The sequence below is a fragment of the Coregonus clupeaformis genome, chromosome 10 (genome assembly GCF_020615455.1).
Source record: "Coregonus clupeaformis isolate EN_2021a chromosome 10, ASM2061545v1, whole genome shotgun sequence".
NCBI classification, from domain to species: domain Eukaryota; kingdom Metazoa; phylum Chordata; class Actinopteri; order Salmoniformes; family Salmonidae; genus Coregonus; species Coregonus clupeaformis.
This window is the reverse complement of record NC_059201.1, coordinates 63,023,579-63,045,662: the sequence shown is the minus strand read 5'-3', so window position 1 is coordinate 63,045,662 and position 22,084 is coordinate 63,023,579. Positions and strand designations below refer to the sequence as shown.

The window sequence follows — 22,084 nt, the reverse complement described above, 5'->3', positions numbered from 1 at the left end:
TAAAATGAAAGACAAATAATGAACACACTGGCTAATCCTTCTCTATTCTATTTTAGTATATTCAATGCTATTCTATTGTAGTCCATTCGTCTATTTTAGAAAACGTTATTTGAAAACAATCACAGTAAGGAACTTAATTGTTACCCAGAAAGGATTTGCTATTGAGATGGGGGAAAAAAACCTGGCTGCATTGGACCTATAAACACATGCTGGTGAAGTGAAAGAGAAATGCCATAGAGGATGACGAGAAAGGTGGAACGTGAATTGACAGTAAGTACACACTGTGTATAAACAACACAATACTGAAAGCAAGCTATAGGGACAACACCAAACACAGCAGTAGGCCTACAGTATGTGGCCACTGACACAGAAAGGCTGCATGTAGGCCTACTATAGCCTACAGTAATCATGGATCTATTCAGCTAGTTTGAAATAAATGATTTACCAATCTCCATAAGGATATATTTAAATTACAAAAACATTTTAAATGATATGCAATTATATAAGCTTGTTGTAAACATTTTGTAAACATTCATGCAAATAATTCATTTTTGAAATAGATAGCCTAGTAGTTCAGTATAAGACAAATACTGATTCACAGACGGTGGTGATTTCATTTCAAAATGTATTTACTGCCCCTCCATTTTCCCACCATCCAAGTACTCTGAAGCAAACAAAGTCCCTGCAACTCCTCCTGCTGCCACCCTGCTCTCTAGTCTACTTTCCCTTCCCATCCTCTCTCCCACTATATCGCGAGAGATAGGGAGCACAGAAATATTCATATGTTAGCAACAACTGTTATAAAATGATAATTATATCGCGGATATATAAACTAATTGTATAAAACGCTGGAGCGTAAAATATAGGGATATAAATTAAAATTCTAATGTAAGCCAACGAAAGATTGCTAGTTGTTTTATTAATAGCTGGCTAGCTAATAATAATAGCTAGGTAGCTAGCTACATATTAGCTAGCGATTCGCCTGTTGGCTGTAGCACATATGGGAGGCGCAAGTTAACGATTAACTAGCTAACTGTAAAGTGGACACTATTTTGAAGACAAGCGTGTACAAGTGGGTAAACATAACATTACTTCAATTAGCTAGCACCCCTTATTCAATGATAATAGCCATAGCCTAGGTAGCTACTATAACAAACGATAGCTAGATACTGTTATTTAATTAAAACAGCTAGCTCGCTACCGTTACATGGAATACATTTTAGCTACATTGTTGAATATTGGCTAGTTAGCTACTTAGCTAACTGCTTTAAGCTGGTGCTTTTTATTTAGCTAGCTAACATGGTTCTGTTAAGAAGATGGATGGCGTTACTGGCTCGCTGTGATGGGGGTCGCTAGTTAGCTCAGTAACGGTTACGCTAACTAGATTGTTTATCACGCGATGTGCTGGTTATTGTTGCTAGTTAACTAAGCTAACATGACCACACTGTCTGTCATTTTGCCATGTCCACGCACTATCATTATTCTGTAATATTAGCTATCTAGCTAGTTAACTGTCTCTCCTCCTCTCCTTTAGGTTATTTTAACGGTCAAGCACTGGCCTCGAGTTTCTGACGGAGCCGACAATGGTTTGTGAATTCCAGGTAACTGCATTAGCCAGTAGTACTAACCAGGCTCTCTGGATTGTTTACATCCAGCGCCAGTGTGCAAATTAGCTAGGTAATGTTGCTAGCTAGTTAGCTGGTTTCATACGCAGTCAGTTGTTTAGCTACAATAATCTAGCCAGCAAGGTAGTTAATTAGCTATGCCACACTACCTTTGGCTTTGCTACAGTGTGTGAAAGTGATTAAGCCACTAGTTATCTGAACACTGACAAATCAGTTGGTGTCTCACAAGCAACCATTTGGATCTTCACATCTAGCTACCTACCATTATGTGAAGATCTCTAGCTAACTAATTAAATGGGTTGTCAGTCAAACGGGTTGCTTATCAATTTGTTATTGTTTTTGTGGATGTAAAGCATTGACTCAATTTAAATCAGTGAGAATTGACACAACTGTTGTGACCAATAGTCTAACAGACAACTACAGGTGGCAACTGGTGCTAGTGGTATTTGTATTAGTTACACAGTTGATTAGATATTGTAGATCATATTAGAGTTGGTTATGGCTCTGGAAAATATATGTAACAGGTGATGTGATGTATCACCATTGATTATGCTTGTATTGTTTTCACAGGCTGCAGTTGTGTTCTTGTGGATGTGTGGTGGACCGTAAGCAGGGCGGCCACTTGTGAACCTCACCTATTTACCTCGCCCCTTTGTCCTATACCTCCTCCCTGACACCGATTTCCCCCCCCGTCTTTTATCATAGACATTTTAAAAATATATGATAGCATGTTGCACAGAGACAGACCCCCTATATTTCTACCTCTTCTCCGTCTGTGCTCAGCAGTGTGTTACGGTAGTCTTTTAGCTGAAGTTTTTAAATGGGGGTGAATCTACTATGCCTGGCGTAGTACGGTACTTGAATTCCCACCCATTTGTAAATTAGCCCTGATGAGCTGTGCAGGTTTCATTTATCAACCTTAAGTGATAAACCAATCAGCAGCCGGCTAGTTGGCCAATCAGCTCCCCCCCACCCCCTCCTAGGTAGAATGAACGGCTCTCTTTTAACCCCACCTAGCCCGCGGGCAGCCAACTCCTCCCCCCTGCCCCCATCACCCTCCCCCCCTCCGTCCCCCTCCCTGTTGCCCCAGTTCCCTCGGCCACCCCCCCTGCCCCCTCCCTTGGCCCCTCCCCTGGCCCAGCCTCACCCCTCCTCGCTGTCAGACACCCCCACGTCCTCCCCCTGCCTGAGTTGGACGGAGTTCTGTGAGCTGCATGCCCGCATGGCGGCCAGGGACTTTGCCCGCCACTTCCGGGCATTCCTCCTGGAGAACCCGCACTACTCCCCCGACTCTGCTGCCGCCTTCTGTCGCCGTTTCACTGACCGCTTTGTCCGCCATTTCCAGAGCGAACTGGAGGGGGTGGCAGGGGCGCCGGGTACAGCCCCCGGAATGGAGGCGGGGAGCTGGGCTCCCCAATCAGATGCCACCTCCCTGGAAGAGGAGGCGGTCTCTCCCCCTCCCGTCGCCGAGGGAGCCTCCTACCACCCCTGTGCCCCAGCCAACCCGGTGCGAGCCCTGCCCAAGCCTGCCTCCACACGGCTGGTGTTGGAAACCCGAAGTGGGGACCAATTTCAAGACTCCTATGCTGTCACAACGGTCCTCCCCCCATCCTCCTCCTCCTCCTGCTCCTCCTCAGTGGGAGGAGGAAACAACGGCAGGGGTGCCCCGGTTACTGTTAAACACTTCCCTGGTGTCGGCCCTGGCAACGGAGAAACGACGGCCGAGGAAGAGGAGGATAGCTGGGCGGGCGTAACGGTCATGGGGGAGGAGGTGGAGCCAGATGAGGTGGAGGCGGAGCTGGAAATTTGCTTGGACAATGAAGACCCCTCCCACATGCCCCAAACGCCTGCCTCCCCTTGCTCCGACACATCCCCTCCCCGCTCCAAGGGTAACGGCACCCCGGCCTCGGCAGGAAGCCAGTCCAAAACCAAACTGAAGAAGCGCTTCTCTCTGCGGAGTGTTGGGCGCAGCGTGCGGGGCAGTGTCCGGGGTATCCTGCACTGGCGCAGCTCATCCAGCGACTCCCCCCAGAGCTCCTCCCAGCTGCCATCTAGCTACAGCTACACCATGGGGGTCCAGGACGCTGCCGCTGGCTCTTCCTCCAAGAGGAACTCTGGCACCCAGCCCCCCACGCCCACCTCTTCCATGCCTGTCTCCCTCTCCCTGCCCCTCTCCCTCCCCCACTCCTCCTCCTCCTCCCTGCCCCCGTCTTCCTCCAGCAGTGCCACCTCACTCTCGCTATCGGAGGCGCGGGACCGGCGGCGGAGCAATGGCGAGGGGGGAGAGAAGGAGAAGTGGAGCCACCGGCTGGAGAAGCTGCGTCTGTCTCGCTCCCCGCCCCCCGTTCTCTCCTCGGCGCCCACTTCGGCCGTGGTGTCGCCTTTCTCCGGCCTGCCCCCCAGCAGCAGCGCCACCCTGAGGAAGACGGGCCGGCTGGTGAGGGAGGGAGGAGTCAGCGTCAGCTCCTCCATGCCAGATGAGTTTGCTGGGAGCCACGGTGGTTTCCCTGGCTTTTCCTTCGGCCTGCTGCACCACGGCACACAAGAACACAACAACGCTGGCACTGGCTTAAACAACACCTTGTCCACCGCTAACGCCGCTCAGACAGCCTCAGTGCAGCCTCTCGTCCCCGGGGGCACTGTGGGCTGGAGGGGCGGTCGGTGGCACAAGTGCCGACTGGTCCTGAGGGAGAGGGACAAGGAGGGGGAGCGGGGCGAGGAGTACTATCTGGAGTTCTTCATCCCGCCTAAAGTGAGTGAGAGACCTGTTCAGTGCAACTCAATATTAGGAAGGTGTTCTTAATATTTGGTATACTCGGTGTATATAGCTGCCAAAAAAAATCACATTTGATAATGATACATTTAATAATACGTTTGAAATGTTCTTTTTATGTGAACATAATTAATGATGAACTTGCATTTTCAAGTTGACAGTTTTTGTTTAATGCCCTACCAGATAACACTGCCATATTGAGAAATACAATTATTGGAAGATAAAGTTCACATTTGTAATTGTACTACATTATTGTGATCGCATTATTTGTGACAAAAAGAAGATGAAAACTTAATGTGCAATTTAACAATGCTTATTATTAACCTACAAATTACAACATTTTAATTCAAATCCTTATTGGGTGAAACTATTATATATTATTCCTCCCATTTTTGATTTAATTTCCTCATTGTCATTTGTTATCCTGGCCACATTCTTAACAGTTTAGCCTGTCAATCGATCGCTGTGGGTGGGATTGTCAGGGAGGAGCAGGATATTTGTCACAGGGTTGGTAGGGTTTTCAGACCTGTTAAGGAATTATTGGGGGTGGGATTTTCAGGGAAGGGAGTAGATTAGTAATCGAGTCATTAAAACACCTTTTCAATATAATTTATTGTGGAAAAGTATACTGAACAAAAATATAAACTCAACATGTAAATAAAAGATACCAGAAATGTTCTATATGCACAAAAAAACGTATTTCTCTCAAATTCTGTGCACAAATTTGTTCACATCCCTGTTAGTGAGCATTTCTCCTTTGCCAAGATAATCCATCCACCTGACAGGTGTGGCATATCAAGAAGCTGATTAAACAGCATGATCATTACACAGGTGCACCTTCTGCTGGGGACAATAAAAGGCCACTCTGAAATGTGCAGTTTTGTCACACAACACAATTCCACAGATGTCTCAAGTTTTGAGGGCACATGCAGTTGGCATGCTGACTGCAGGAAAGTCCACCAGAGCTGTTGCCAGAGATTTGAATGCTCATTTCTCTAACATAAGTCGCCTCTAACGTCGTTTTAGAGAATTTGGCAGTATGTCCAACCGGCATCACAACCGCAGACCCGTGTAACCACGCCACCACAGGACCTCCACATCTGGCTTCTTCACCTGCGGGATCATCTGAGGGGGGTGCTGAGGACTATTTATGTCTATAATAAAGCCCTTTTGTGGGTAAGAACTCATTCTGATTGGTGGGCCTGTCTCCCCAGTGGGTAGGCCTATGCCCTTCCAGGCCCACCCATGGCAGCACCCTGCCCAGTCATGTGAAATCCTTAGATTAGGGCCTATTGAAACATTTCCATTGACTGATTTCCTTAAATGAACGGTAACTCAGTAAAATATTTCAAATTGTTGCATGTTACGTTTATATTTGTGTTCAGTGTAGTTGTGTTCTGTCCAAAATATTGAGTCCCCCGTTAAGAAACGGTGTAGAATTGCAGGATAAAAACACAACAACATGCGACACATTTCTTGGGGGGCGCGGCATCAGAGTAGATTGTGTGTCATTGATATAACACTGAGAGGCATGAGAACCTGTCAACATGCTCCTTTGGAATGCTTGGAAATTAATTATATGTCATTGGCGGGCATTGTGACAATTCCATAATGTGAAAATTGCACCATTTCTCTGAGCGCACAGATGGTGTCTTATTCAATGGTCTTCTCTGTCCCCCTGTCTCTCAGTCTTCCAAGCCCAGGCTGACTATCCCATGCTGCTCTATTGTGGATGTGAGGAGCACCACAGCCCTGGAGGTGCCTGACAAGGAGAACACCTTCCTCCTGCAGGTAACACTGCTCTGCTCTGTCTATCCTTTTCATTTCCCCTATTTATTTATTTTTGTTCTCTCTCAGTTCATTTCGTTCAGGTAGTCATCTCCTGTTCAGCTGGAATCTGTAGACTGACTTGTATTTCTCTCTCTCACCCCCTCTCTCTTTCTTACCCCCCTCTATCTCACGCTCTCTCTCTGTCGCCCCCTCTCTCACTCTCACCCACGCTCTCAACCTCTCTCTCCCCTGTCTCTTTCTCACCCCTCACTCTCTCACCCCCCCTCTCTCTCACGCACTCTCGACCCCTCTCTCTGTCGCCTCCTTTCTCACTCTCTCCCTCTATCGCTCTCTCTAACCCTATCTTTCTCTCTGTCAGTTGGAGGGACAGGTGCAGTATGTGATTGAGACGCGAGACGCTGTGCAGATGAGAGCCTGGTTGAGTGACATCAGGAACGGTATATGTATCAGGTAAGCAAATTGTGTGTTAAGTAATACATGTAACAGTTTTCTTTCAAGTCAGTGATTAGGGAGGGGAGAGCAGTGAGTGAGAGAAGAGGGACCATTAAATATGCTTGTATTCAGTGACTGTTGACTATTGATGAGGTCAACAGAAGTCGAAGCGACACCCCACCTAGAACAAGCTTTGTGTATCTTGACTCTACAGTGAACAGGAGGACATAGAAGGCGTGTGTGGGGGACCCATGGACATCAGTGGAACGCCAGAATTCAGTGACCGCCTCTCTCAAGGTGAGTGGGACATGACAAATCGACCCCTAGACACCTCCCCAAGCTACTACTCTTAGACCAGTATATACCAACCAGTCAATCGCGGTCCTAGTCGACTGGGCATTCCTAGTCGATCGCCAAACATTTCTGTAGAAAAGCCATTGATAAAACCTGTTGGTGGTAGGTGCACTTGATTCAGCTGCCCTGCGCGCCGGGTAGGCAAAGTGTTCCCATTTTGAACCACTTCATTTGTCTGAAGGAACAAACTCCGTCTACCCGGCAGACCCGTAGAGCTAAATCAAGTGTGCCTACTGCGCTGGCCAATCGGATAGCTCAAATCACTTCCACTACCCCATAGCAAAGTTTGATACTAGCCTAAATGAGATTTCATAACTTTTAAAACCCTGACCAGAGAGACTGTCAAAGAATACAGCAAAGAGCTGTTTTTATGATTCAAGACATTAAAAAAACATAAAACATGCATCTCCCTACTTCCACTCATGCTACAACCAGCACCGCAGCTGCAATGAATGAGTAGCCAAGTGTATCGATAGACCTGCATTTTTATTATTAATGGCTCGTCGACTAATATTTCACTTTCTCTGGTCATAGGAACAACATGAATTTGTGCATGAGGCAGAAATAATGCAGTGTGACTTGAGTTTGGTCATCAGGTGGAAGACTGTCTCCCCACTCTCTGGTCAGTCTCACCGGAGAGAAGGAGAGAGCAGGGACCGTGCGAGCCGGACCCTCTGCTCACCTTCTCCCTTCATCCGCTGAGACTGACCATCAGATGCAGGTACAACTAGACATGGAAACGGTTTATGAAATGCACATTCCTTTATTTAATATAATATGTGTATGATGCCTTGTCCTTTGGTGCTGCCGATGTAGCCTGTAGAGAGAAACACAGTTTGTGAGTTCGCCGGCAATTCATTTGGTTTTGGCAGCAACCATTTGTTTGTTGCGCTGCATTTAATGTTTCTTATAATGCCTTTTCTTATCAATGTTACCATTCAAGTGCACAGGGTTCGGTAATCACTATGTAAAGTAAAATAATTGTTTGCAAACGTAGCCTACCTGTGAATTGTTTGTTCCTCTGTCATGCTCCTGCTGAGACGGGAGGTGGGTCAAACGGAGCTGCTTCTTCTTTGGGATTTGGTTGGCGGATCACATTCAACTTTTAGGTGCATACACCGCCACCTACTGTACTGGTGTGAGGCCATTCACGGCCTACCTACATGAAATGATCTGATACGGTAATACAAAATAGAGAAAAAGGGAGATTGCCCTGTGAACTATTAGCCCTCTATAAAACCCACCACCCCATTCCACTATTTAACCCCATCTAATCCAACTCCAGACTAACGGTCTGAGAGGACATAACCTTACCACTCAACACCCCCCTGCAACTGTTCTGCAGTATATCCTCGCAATCCCAAGTACTTCTCTGCCACCTCTATTTTCTGTGATTTTCTACAATTAACAACCATGGCTATAAATGCTCAAAAGTCCACCGTACTGAAGCACATATTCTTCCCATCATTCTCTTGGTCTCTGCCTACTCACAGGAATCCTCTCAGGATCCCTCACCCGGTCCCCATCTTCCTCTACCACTCTCTTCACTGCTTCGGCATACGACACTTTCTGTGCTACTTTAACCCTGGTAACCTCAATCTGCCTTTCTCTCACCGGACACCTCCGATCTCCAGCCCCATGGGCACCCCCACAACTAACACACACAACTTTCTCCACGGATAACACGCATTCCTTCGTCTCATGCCCTCCTGCACACTTCTCACATCTAGGCATCTCCCTCCTACATACTGCTGCAACATGCCCATAAACTTGACACCTAAAACACCATTGTATTTTCAGAACAAACGCTCTCACGGGGTAATTGACACTTCCTACCATGACCTTATCTGGCAAAGACTGCATCAAAACTCAGCATGACAGACAATGTCTTCTCCGGTTCTCCACGCTCTCCACCGGATCTACAACTCACCAAACGGCGGTGTGACAGACACCGGGAATCTTCAATTTCAGCTGCTCCTCCTCAACACTTAATGCCACCCCCGTTATCAGTCCTTTCAACGGCGCCCTGCTCCGCAAAGCAAGTCACAATTATTGTCCCTAATCACGTAATCCGGAGCGCCCACTCCCTCTGGGCGGAGAAAACACAATAAATCATCACAAGTCCACTCCAAGTTACTTACCTTCACCAACTCAACAGTCCCCAACCTCTTCTCCACCCAACCTGACACCACATATGGATCAGCCAAAATACAAGGATCCATTCGCTCTACAAATCTCACTCCCACTGGGCCAGAATCATCCTTATCATCCTCAGGACAAGGCCCTGAGAAATGTTACCCCAATCCATTTATGCTTAATGCAGGGTCCTACACAATTTATTGAAATGGGTTTGTAGTTAGGTATGTTTGATTCATTGCCTAAATACACTGAACAAAAATATGAATGCAACATGCAACAATTTCAAAGATTTTACTGAGGTACAGTTCATATAAGGAAATCAGTCAATTGAAATGAATTCAATAGGCCCTAATTAATGGATTTCACATGACTGGGAATACAGATGTGCATCTGTTGGTCACAGATATCATGCAACGCGACACATCTCCTTCGCAGAGTTGATCATGCTGTTGATTGTGGCCTGTGGAATTTTTGTCCCACTCTTCAATGGCTGTGCGAAGTTGCTGGATATTGGCGGGAACTGGAACACGCTGTCGTACACGTCGATCCAGAGCATCCCAAATATGCTCAATGGGTGACATGCCTGGTGAGTATGCAGGAAGAACTGGGACATTTTCATCTTTCTGGAATTGTGTACTGATTCTTGCGACATGGGGACGTGCATTATCATGTTGAAACATGAGGTCATGGCGGCGGATGAGTAGCATGACAATGGGCCTCAGGATCTCGTCACGGTATCTCTGTGCATTCAAATTGCCATCAATAAAATGCAATTGTGTTCGTTGTCCGTGGCTTATGCCTGCCCATACCATAACCCCACCGCTACCATGGGGCACTCTGTTCACAACATTCAGCAAACCGCTCGCCCACACGATGCCATACACGCTGTTTGCCATCTGCCCGGTATAGTTGAAACTGGGATTCATCCATGAAGAGCACACTTCTCCAGTGGCCATCGAAGGTGAGCATTTGCCCACACGAAGTTGGTTACGACATTGAACTGCAGTCAGGTCAAGACCCTGGTGAGGACGACGAGCACGCAGATGAGCTTCCCTGAGACGGTTTCTGACAGTTTGTGCAGAAATTCTTCAGTTGTGCAAACCCACAGTTTCATCAGCTGTCCGGGTGGCTGGTTTCAGATGATCCCGCAGGTGAAGAAGCCGAATGTGGAGGTCCTGGGCTGGCGTGGTTACACGTGGTCTGCGGTTGTGAGGCCGGTTGGACGTACTGCCAACCGCAGTGGTCTAAGGCACTGCATCGCAGTGCTAGCTGTGCCACTAGAGATCCTGGTTCGAATCCAGGCTCTGTCGCAGCCGGCCGCGACCGGGAGACCCATGGGGCGGTGCACAATTGGCCCAGCGTCGTCTAGGGTAGGGGAGGGAATGGCCGGCAGGGGATGTAGCTCAGTTCGTAGAGCATGGCGTTTGCAACGCCAGGGTTGTGGGTTCGTTTCCCACGGGGGGTATAAAAAAATAAATAACAAATACAAAAAAAATGGGGGAAAAAAATAGTTATGTATGCACTAACTGTAAGTCGCTCTGGATAAGAGCGTCTGCTAAATGACTAAAATGTAAATGTAAAATGTTCTCTAAAACGACGTTGGAGGCAGCTTATGGTAGAGAAATGAACATTCAATTCTCTGGCAACAGCTCTGGTGGACATTCCTGCAGTCAGCAAGCCAATTGCATGCTCCCTCAACTTGAGACATCTGTGGCATTGTGTTGTGTGACAAAACTGCACATTTTAGAGTGGCCTTTTATTGTCCCCAGCACAAGGTGCACCTGTGTAATGATCATGCTGTTTAATCAGCTTCTTGATATGCCACACCTGTCAAGTGGATGGATTATCTTGGAAAAGGAGACATTTTCACTAACAAGGTAGTAAACAAATTGTGCACAAAATGTAAGAGAAATACGTTTTTTTGGCATATGGAACATTTCTGGGATCTTTTATTTAAGCTCATGAAACATGGGACCAACACTTTACATGTTGCGTTTTATATTTTTGTTCAGCGTATGTTTATTGTGCTGTTCAGGCCTTTATGTAAGATAATTGTTACCATTGATTTGTGATTGGTCTAAAATGGTACAGTCCAAGGTGAGGCCTGATGGGAATTGTACTTGAAACCCTGCCAGACAGGACAAGGGTAAGGTTGCCATGATGGCTGTACACTAAATATTTTCAGCTATTGATTGAAGCCTGGTTTCTTTGGAGCTCAACTTATTATTTGATACATTTTCCAGTTTATGTTACAGTTATTGTTCTGTTTGTTATTTTTGTTTGTACATAGTGTACAGTGTTTCAGCGGCTTCACCTCACCGCTGTAAATAAACACCCTCATTCTGAGTTTGCACCGTATGGAAGTGTTTGCCTCCTCACTGAAACCTCTACCGCTAGGGTGGCCTCCGTTACAGTCCTACAATAAACCTAATTCCTAAAGAACTGTTTTTATTTGATTAATGTTGCATAAAAAAAAAATATATATATTTTTTAAAAACAGTTCTGAGCTGTAAAGCTCGGCTTGCATTTTGAAATTGAACTTGACTCAGAAAAGGTTGGTGACCACTGCACTAGACAATCTGTAAGAATCTACAAACAGCAGACATGTAGCATAAGGTAAGGAGGAGGTACTACCATATTCCTTACCTAGCCAATCCTATGACTGCACAGGATAGGATCTAGGAGCCCATTAAGGATTGTTGTGTGATGATTTCCCTGTGTTTCACAATTTTTTGCAGCTTTACAAATATACAGTTACAACACTTAACACCTGATACAGAAAGCGAGCCGAAAAAAGTTGTTTTAACTATGAGTCCAACTTTGCGTTGCTATTTGAAAATACAAGAAGAGCGGTTTATGTTTGGTTAAATAATAAGTAAAACTGATGTTTTTGCTCCTGTCGTGTTGCAGTGTGTTATGGAGGTGTGGGCGGCTCCTCCGCGCTGATGGACCCTCTCCCCCCAGAGTTACCGCCCCGCGCCCCTCTGGACGAATCAGACGGACGTGGGGGCGGAGCCGGCCTTGGCACACCATTTGCGGAGACGCCAGATGCCACAGGTGAAGGCTGCTACACACAAACACACACACACACACACCAGAATGTACAGAGCAAGTCTGGTGACACCTTTTTTTAATCTAATCTTTTCATCACTCCCCCAATCCCTCCTCCCCTCAACCATCCCTCTTCACATCCCAGGCTCCTTCCTGTTCTCAGACGTGGCGGAGGCAGTGGAGCACCCTCTGAGCGAGTGCCAGTGGTTCCACGGGACGTTGTCGCGCCTCAAGGCAGCCCAGCTGGTGCTCGCAGGGGGTACGGCCAGCCACGGCGTCTTCCTTGTGCGCCAGAGCGAGACACGCCGCGGGGAGTACGTCCTCACCTTCAACTTCCAGGGCAAGGCCAAGGTACAAGAGACGGGGGAGGGAGAGTGTGTGTGTGTGTCAAATCAAATCACATTTTATTTGTCACATGCGCCGAATACAACTGGTGTAGACTTTACCGTGAAATGCTTGCTTACGAGCCCTTCCCAACAATGCAGAGTTTTAAAATCAAAATGAAATAGTAACAAGAGGAATACAATAAGATACACAAGAATGGAGCTACATACAGGGAGTACCAGTATCAGATCAAAGTGCAGAGGTACGAGGTGTTTGAGGTAGATATGTACATGAAAGCAGGGTAAAGTGACTAGGCATCAGGATAGATAATAATAAGGTGTTTGAGGTAGATATGTACATGAAAGCAGGGTAAAGTGACTAGGCATCAGGATAGATAATAATAAGGTATTTGAGGTAGATATGTACATGAAAGCAGGGTAAAGTGACTAGGCATCAGGATAGATAATAATAAGGTATTTAAGGTAGATATGTACATGAAAGCAGGGTAAAGTGACTAGGCATCAGGATAGATAATAATAAGGTGTTTGAGGTAGATATGTACATGAAAGCAGGGTAAAGTGACTAGGCATCAGGATAGATAATAATAAGGTGTTTGAGGTAGATATGTACATGAAAGCAGGGTAAAGTGACTAGGCATCAGGATAGATAATAATAAGGTGTTTGAGGTAGATATGTACATGAAAGCAAGGTAAAGTGACTAGGCATCAGGATAGATAATAATAAGGTGTTTGAGGTAGATATGTACATGAAAGCAGGGTAAAGTGACTAGGCATCAGGATAGATAATAATAAGGTGTTTGAGGTAGATATGTACATGAAAGCAGGGTAAAGTGACTAGGCATCAGGATAGATAATAATAAGGTATTTGAGGTAGATATGTACATGAAAGCAGGGTAAAAGTGACTAGGCATCAGGATAGATAATAATAAGGTGTTTGAGGTAGATATGTACATGAAAGCAGGGTAAAGTGACTAGGCATCAGGATAGATAATAATAAGGTATTTGAGGTAGATATGTACATGAAAGCAGGGTAAAAGTGACTAGGCATCAGGATAGATAATAATAAGGTATTTGAGGTAGATATGTACATGAAAGCAGGGTAAAGTGACTAGGCATCAGGATAGATAATAATAAGGTATTTGAGGTAGATATGTACATGAAAGCAGGGTAAAGTGACTAGGCATCAGGATAGATAATAATAAGGTGTTTGAGGTAGATATGTACATGAAAGCAGGGTAAAGTGACTAGGCATCAGGATAGATAAATAGTAATAATAAGAGTAAAATAAAGAACAGACCAGCAGCATCAAATTATGTGTGTGTGTTTTGTGTTGTCGGTCTGCGTGTAGGTGTTGTGTGTGTGTATGTAGTGAATGTGTGTGGGTTTTGGTTTTGTGTGGGAGTGTCAATGTAGTGTGTGAGAGTGTATATATAGTCTATTGAGTGTGCGTAGGGTCAGTGCAAGATGCAGGCATTGCAGATAGTTTGGGTATCATTAATTGACTATTTAGCAGTCTGGCTATTTAGCAGTCTTATGGCTTGGGGGTAGAAGCTGTCTCTGAGCTTGTTGGTCCGAGAGCCGATGCTCTGGTACCGTTTGCTGGATGGTAGCAGAGTGAACTGTCTATGACTTTGGTAGCTGGAGTCTTTGGCAATTTTTCTGGCCTTCCTCTGACACCGCCTGATATAGAAGTGATGTACTGGGCTGTCCGCACCACCCTCTGTAGCGCTTTGCGCATTTGCCATACCAAGCGGTGATGCAGCCAGTCAAGATGCTCTCGATTGCACCAAGGGACTTGAAGCTCTCGACCAGCTCCACAACAGCCCTGACGATGTGGATGGGGACATACTCGCCCCTCCGTTTCCTGTCGTCCACGATCTGCTCCTTGGTCTTACTGACGTTGAGGGAGAGGTTGTTGTCCTTGCACCACACTGCCAGGTCTCTGACCTCCTCCTTGTAGGCTGAATCATCGCTGTCGGTGATCAGGCCTACCACGCCGTGTCTTCAGCAAACTTGATGATGGTGTTTTAGTCGTGCGTGGCCATGCAGTCGTGGTTGAACAGGGAGTACAGGAGGGGACTAAGTACACACCCCTGAGGGGCCCCCGTGTTGAGGGTCAGCATGGCAGAGGTTTTGTTGCCTAACATTACCACCTGGGGCCGGCCCGTCAGGAAGTCCAGGATCTAGTTGCAGAGGGAGGGGTTCAGTCCCAGGGTCTCTAGCTTGGTGATGAGCTTGGAGGGGACTATGGTGTTGAACGCTGAGGTGTAGTCAATTAATAGCATTCTCACATAGTTATTTACCCTCTTGTCCAGGTGGGAGAGGGCAGTGTGAAGTGCAATTGAGATTGCGACATCTGTGAATCTGTTTGGGCGGTATACGAATTGGATTGGGTCTAGGGCAGGGGTGTCAAACGTCCGGCCCGCGGGCCGGATCAGGCCCGCAAACGGGTTTAATCCGGCCCGCGAGATGATAAAAAAATAAAAATAAAATAAACTGCTGTTCCAATTGCGTCCACTAGATGGCGCAATAGCAATTGTGTTAAGCAAGCAAACTGTTTATACCGGGGCAGAGCAAGTAGGTCAAGCACGTGCAGCCAATGAGCTACTTTGTTTTGCCTGCGATATTTATTACGGCTTCTACTTTTAACATTATGTGCTTTGGCACCCTCATTGCCCCAATATGTCTCTGTCAAAAAAGAGAAAAGTGGACGCAGAGTGTTCCAAGAAAAATGGTCATCCTATTTTTTCACGGAATTGAATGGGAAAGCTGTATGTTTGGTGTGTTCAGAGCATGTTGCAGTGCTGAAAGAATATAACCTTCGTCGCCACTATGTGAGTCTTCATGCCGACAAATATGACAACTTTCAAGGACAGCGGAGATGAGAGAAGGTGAATGAACTGTTGGCGGGTCTGAAGAAACGGCAGTCTGTGTTTACTCACAGCCGAGACATCAGTGACGCTGCAGTGAAAGCTAGCTACCTCATTGCTAATGAAATCGCAGTGGCTTCAAAACCATTTAGTGAGGGTGAATTTGTAAAAACATGCATGATGAAGGCAGCAGAGATTGTGTGCCCTGAAAAGCGGCAGGCTTTTTGCAAATATCAGCCTGACAAGAAACACAGTTGCAGACAGGATTTCCGATCTTTCAGTGGATTTGGACAGCCAGTTGAAGCAAAAAGTAAAGTCATTTATTGCGTTTTCGGTTGCAATTGATGAAAGCACGGACATTACAGATGTTGCACAACTGGCCATTTTCATCCGCGGAGTTGATGACACATTGACCGTCACCGAGGAGTTCGTGGAGTTGGTGCCGATGACAGATACAACAACAGCAGCTGATATTTTTACCGCATTTCGTCGGCGCGCTGGACAGGGTCGGAGTGGACTGGTCCCGCGCTGTCAGCCTAGCTACAGATGGTGCGCCCTCAATGATCGGGAAAAAAGCAGGCGTTGTGACAAAGTTCAGAGAGAAAGTGCAATCTGCAAATGGAGGACGTGATTTTTTGACTTTTCACTGTATTTTGCACCAGGAGGCTTTGTGTTGCAAGTCATTAAAGATGGATAACGTCATGAAGGTGGTCATCCAAACTGTTAATTTCATCCGATCCAGAAGCCTGAATCACCGTCAGTTTGACAGCCTTCTCAGAGAGAAAGACCACATCTATGGCCTGCCATACCACACTGAGGTAAGATGGTTAAGCCGAGGTGCTGTGCTGATTCTTTGATTTACGAGAAGAAATTGACAGTTCATGGAAGAAAAGGGCAAACCAGTGTTAGAATTTCATTCCGCAGAATGGATGCAGGACCTTGCATTTATGGTGGATGTTACAGAGCACCTGAATAACTTGAACAAACAGCTGCAAGGGCGCAACAAAGTTGTCACGCAGTATTATGACAGCATACGTTCTTTCAAGTTGAAGCTGTCATTGTGGGAGACGCAACTTGCCGGTGGTGATGCAGCTCACTTCCCCTGTCTGAAAAATGTGTGCGCGACCCAACATGTGGCAGACATGAAGCGGTTCAAAGATAAAATAACGGGACTGTTACGGGAGTTTGAGCAACGCTTTCAGATTTATGTTTATATGTTTTTATGTTGATGTGCTATTGTTTTTAATTGATTTTATTTTATTTGTATATTTAACCTATTCTTGACTCTGTGGTTCTTGCACTTGTTTGGGGAACAGGATTTCATTATTTTTATCTACATTTCTGCCTGAGAAATGACACCTGATATAGTTCTGTGATCTGTGATATACTTCTGTGAATCACTGAGGCATTGTGTGTTTGTGTGTTCTTTGTCCTCAGAACTTTCAAATAACTTGAGGTGTTTTATGATTAATAGTGATGTTGTGCTTTTGGACACTGTCCTCAGGCTCCAGCTTTATGTTTATATGTTTTTATGTTGATGTGCTATTGTTTTTAATTGATTTTATTTTATTTGTATATTTAACCTATTCTTGACTCTGTGGTTCTTGCACTTGTTTGGGGAACAGGATTTCATTATTTTTTATCTACATTTCTGCCTGAGAAATGACACCCTGATATAGTTCTGTGATCTGTGAAACAGTTCTGTTAATCACTGAGGCATTGTGTGTTTCTGTGTTCTTTTTCTTTAGAATTTTCAAATAAACTTGACGTGTTTTATGATTAATAGTGATGTTGTGCTTGTACTATTTTGGACACACTGTCCTCAGGCTCCAGCTTTATGTTGTATGTTGATCGTATTAAAACAAAGAAAACAATCTGAAGTTGTTGTTTTTAAGTTATATATACCATGATTTTTCCGGTCCGGCCCACTTGGGAATAGATTTTCCTCCATGTGGCCCCTGAGCTAAAATGAGTTTGACACCCCTGGTCTAGGGTGTCTGGGATGATGGTGTTGATGTGTGTCATGACCAGCCTTTCAAAGCACTTCATAATTACAGATGCGAGTGCTACAGGGTGATAGTTATTTAGGCAGGTTACTTTGGAGCTCTTTGGAACGGTGAAAATGGTGGTCAGTTTGAAGCATGTTGGGATTACAGATTGGGACTAGGTCGGTGCATGCTTTGAGAACGCGTGTAGGATTCCATCTGGCCCAGTGGCCTTGTGATTGTTAACCTGTTTAAACGTTTTGCTCACATCAGCCACCGAGAGTGAGATCACACAGTCATCTGGAAAAACAGGGATTTCACACAAGGCACAGTGTTATATTCCTCGAAACAAGCATAAAAGGCATTTTGCTCATTTGTGAGTTCTGCATCGCTGGGCAACTCATGGCTGGGTTTCCCTTTGTAATCCGTTATTGTCTGCAAGCCCTGCCACATACGACGAGCGTCGGAGATGGTGTAATAGGATTCCACTTTCCTCCTATATTGTCCTTGTGTGAAAGAGAGAGCAAGACAGTGTTGATGTTTACATGTGTGTTGGAAAGTACCAGTGTCTTTGTATGTGAAATGGTAGGGGAAACAGCTATACCATGGTAGGGGATACACCTGCTAAGTAGCATCCAAGGCTAACCCATATCCCCCTCTCTACTCCCTTCTTTCCTCTATCCCCCTTCTCGTTCGCTCTCTCTCGCACTCTCTCTCTCCCCCCCATACCTCCCTTCTCTTCCCTCCCTCGCTCTCCCTTCTCTCTGTCCGCTGCAGCACCTGCGTCTATCTTTGAACGAGGATGGCCAGTGCCGAGTGCAGCACCTGTGGTTCCAGTCCATATTCGACATGCTGGAGCACTTCCGCGTGCACCCAATCCCCCTGGAGTCTGGGGGTGCCTCGGACGTCACCCTCATCAGCTTTGTGGGCGCCACCGCCGTCCGGCAGCCAGGTAACAGGTCAGGGGTGAAAGGTCACAGGATGTTCCACTAGGATGAAACTATACTGGGTTTATACTGGCCTCTAAAGGCAAGTCTTGGGTGTTGTATGTACATTGTATGTCTGGTATATGTGTTTTTTTCATTGTGATTGGGTTACATGATGCTATTACGTCAGTGAATCAATATAGTGTGCGTGTCATCCCATTGAAGATCAGGAGTGTGTACTTGTGTGTGTACAGGCCATAAGTAATGTTGTGTGTGCTAAAACATGGCCACTGCATGATGTTTCTGCCAATGTCATTATAACATAAGACTGGCTGCTTTGCGTCCTCATCCTGTGGCCACTACAGCATGGGTGCTTACATGCGCACACACACACTGGAGTGGCTCCGCATGGCTTGGTCCCATCAATTTGCACTGATTTTGGCTTGGATGTTACATCAACCTATACATGCTCCCACCCATACACCCCTGCCCCTTACAACTGCCCCCCCCCCCCTCACACACACTCACACACAATTCCAAATCAACCCCTCGCCCCTACTACCCTCTAAGCCCCTAGGCCCTAGCACTCTACCTCCTCTCCTTCTACACCCTTCTTTCAGTCCCTCCCCTTCCTCCCCCTCTCCCGTGCCTTCCAGAGCTCTGATTGGCTGTCTCTGTTATTGTGTTTTCGTTGGGTCATTCTTCGCAGGCCGGGACAGGGCAGGCAGCCGGCCCACAGTCTGTGATGTCATCACCACGCGCCACCCTGACTCTCCATCAACCCCCATCTCTGACTGTGTGTAAGTGAGACCAGACTCCACAGAGAGAGAGACCGAGAGAGAGAAAAGAGAGAGGAGAGAAGAGAGAGAGAGAGAGAGAGAGAGAGAGAGGAGAGAGAGAGACAGAGAGAGAGAGAGAGAGAGAGAGAGAGAGAGAGAGAGAGAGAGAGAGAGAGAGAGAGAGAGAGAGAGAGAGAGAGAGAGAGAGAGAGAGAGAGAGAGAGAGAGAGAGAGAGAGAGAGAGAGAGAGAGAGAGAGAGAGAGAGAGAGAGAGAGAGAGAGAGAGAGAGAGAGAGAGAGAGAGAGAGAGAGAGAGAGAGAGAGAGAGAGAGAAACCTAGAGCGAGAGGGAGAAACCTAGAGCGAGAGGGAGAAACCTAGAGGGAGAGACAGCCAGAGAGAGAGACAGCCAGAGAGAGCGAGAGACAGCCAGAGAAACAGCCAGCGAGAGAGAGAGAGAGAGAGACATACAGTGGGAGAGAGACCTAGAGAGACAGAGAGAAAGAAAGCGATGGAACGCACCATAGCGTGAGTGTAGAGCTAGCTAGAGTGGCCATTCACCTCAGTGCACTGCTCAGTCTTCCAGTGAAGGTAAAGTTTGCACTAACCTTATCTAGAACGGGACCTACCATAGAGTATTTTTGAGAACACAGCTCACTCCTAGAGCAATGACTTGAGAGACCACCTCTTCTATAGAATGTTGTATCTGCTAAAACGTGTAGGGTCATGTAGAATCTTCATAGAACATTTTCAGACGATGCATTGTTTTGTGTTTTAAATTATATGTATTTAATAGACGGGAACAAGGTATGTGTGTGTATGTGCGTGCACAGTGTGTGTGTGTGTGTCTCGACTGATTCCATGACTCACATGGACCTGTCACACAGACATCACGGCCATGACACTCACTCTGTCTCTCCCCTCTTCCTCCTCTTCTCCCTTCTCACCGCTCACTCTCTGGAAATGTCACCTTTACCTTGTCCCCCGCCCTGCCCACCCCTCCTTTATTTACACCTTTTGCCACTCTTTCTTTCTCTGCTTTTCTCTTTCGGCTGTTCTTTCCTTCCAACAGACTTGACCAGCAGACCCCGTAGCCCCCCCCAGCCTCCTCCTCCACCCCTGCCCCCCGGCCGGCCGCCACCCCCTACTCCACCCCAGGAACGAGGGAACGACACAGAGCAGGGAGGTGGAGGAGGAACTGCAGCAACTGCAGGAGGAGGTGCAGGAGAAGGAGTGGAGGACTGGGAGGAGAGGGAAGCTCCTCTCCGCCAACTGGAGGGGGTGGAGGGCGAAGAGCGGGAAGGAGGGAGGGCAAGAGCCATTGACAACCAGTACTCCTTCTTCTGAGGAGGGAGGGGGGTGTTTGTGCGAAAGGGAGAGTGGAGGAGGTGGGAGTCATAGCCATTCATAACCAGTATTTGTATTTTATTACGAGACTGTGAGGGGAGGGGGTTAGAAGGATGTACTAACACTATTAAAACACAAGCATTCTGGGAGATTCAGCAAGATTGAGAGAAAGAGAAAACGGGTGAAAGAGAAGAGAGAGGGATGGGCGCACCTTACAACACTAAAGGTACACTAATGTTTAGCGAGATAAGCTTTTTTGCTGGTACACCTCTTGGTACGCTTTTTGTAGACTTTTGAATCAATTTATGGATGTAGGTAGTGAGAGATATATCCTCTGAACCCAGCAATACCATACCTCAATATCCTGCAGACATTCTACTGGCCAACAGTACACTTTCACAGAGGTAGAGATGAAGGGCAACCATATACTTACAAGGTGTCAAAGAGACTAGGCTAGAACCGGCAGGCAGGATACATATACCTCAGTCACTCTTTCAACCTCTTTCTCTCTGTCTCTCTTTTTCTCTCTCCACTCATTTTCTGGTTTTCTTTAATGGTAGAGAAGTGGCCAGAGGTAGAGAGAGCGATTATATTTTTCCTTCAGATAAAAAAATAATACTTTATTATTGATAATAATAATAATAATAATGATGATGATGATACGATTAACAATAATGATAATGGAAATAATGATGGTCGGAAATAGTATTAATTTTATTTTGTTTTTTTTAAATGCCTTTTATTGTATGTTGTTTACTCCATGTAATGCGTAACACTTGTTCCTGCCCCCATCCGGTTATTTCAGTTGAAGTTTGTTTGTGCCTTTTTTTATATTGCTAAGACTCATACTCAGTCTTTCCCTCACGCTCATAGTGTCCTCTCCTCCATTAAAATTTATTTTTAATGTGCAGAAATAGAAAATAAGAAAGATATAAGGGAGGGAAAAAAACTTTTTCTACTCGTGCCTTTCTGTGTTGTCACCTCTGTCATACTCCTTCAACCTGTGGCTCGGTTGTGTAGCCATGTCCGTCTGTCTGCCATTCAGTTCAGTGCCTCTCTTTCTTTCTCTTTGTATCTCCCTCCTTCCTCTCTTTGTTTATACTTTTCCTTCTTCTGTTTGTCCTCTACTCAGAGCCTTGTAATCATATTTTACACATCTTACCCATCCCCCTGTTCATCCTTTTCAAATTTTGAACTCTATTTGTGCCTTTCTGTCTCGGTCTGTCTCTCGCTCTCTCTTTTGCTGGGACCTTGTGTTAACGGTGGGCAGAGTTTTGTCCAACCTGTGTGGTTAGTTTCAGGTACTACATTGAATTTAATGATATTATATAATATAATTATACTGAAACATTATGGCCTCGTGTGTTGTTGCTTTGGTTCACTGTTATTGTTTCTTACTGAATAAAGGGGAAGGATGTAAATGAATGTTACAGTAATTATTGCAGCGTTGGGTTGTCACTAGTTGCCACAAAGTCAAATGGCTATATCATAAACATTCTTGGGAAAAACATCACTTTTTGGTCATAATTTAAGGTTAGGTTTAAAATCAGATTTTAAGAAGATACGTTTTAGAAATAGTCGGGGTTTCGCTGTAAACTAGTGACGACCGCAGAATTGGGGTCTAAACTGTTCAGCGCGTGCACGTTCTTAGATTGTGAATGCGCACATA

General features: G+C 45.9%; 1 protein-coding gene across 1 annotated transcript; it reads left to right on the top strand.

Annotated features, from left to right (window-relative positions):
* The first annotated feature begins 726 nt into the window (after positions 1–726).
* Positions 727–21,836, top strand: LOC121550345 (SH2B adapter protein 1). Its single transcript, XM_045223165.1, has 10 exons — positions 727–1,072; positions 1,535–1,601; positions 2,196–4,377; positions 6,088–6,189; positions 6,548–6,639; positions 6,836–6,918; positions 12,025–12,171; positions 12,311–12,516; positions 18,142–18,316; positions 20,141–21,836. Exons 3-10 carry the CDS (start codon positions 2,614–2,616, stop codon positions 20,413–20,415), a joined length of 2,844 nt encoding a protein of 947 aa, XP_045079100.1. The 5' UTR covers positions 727–1,072; positions 1,535–1,601; positions 2,196–2,613; the 3' UTR covers positions 20,416–21,836.
* Positions 21,837–22,084: the final 248 nt, after the last annotated feature.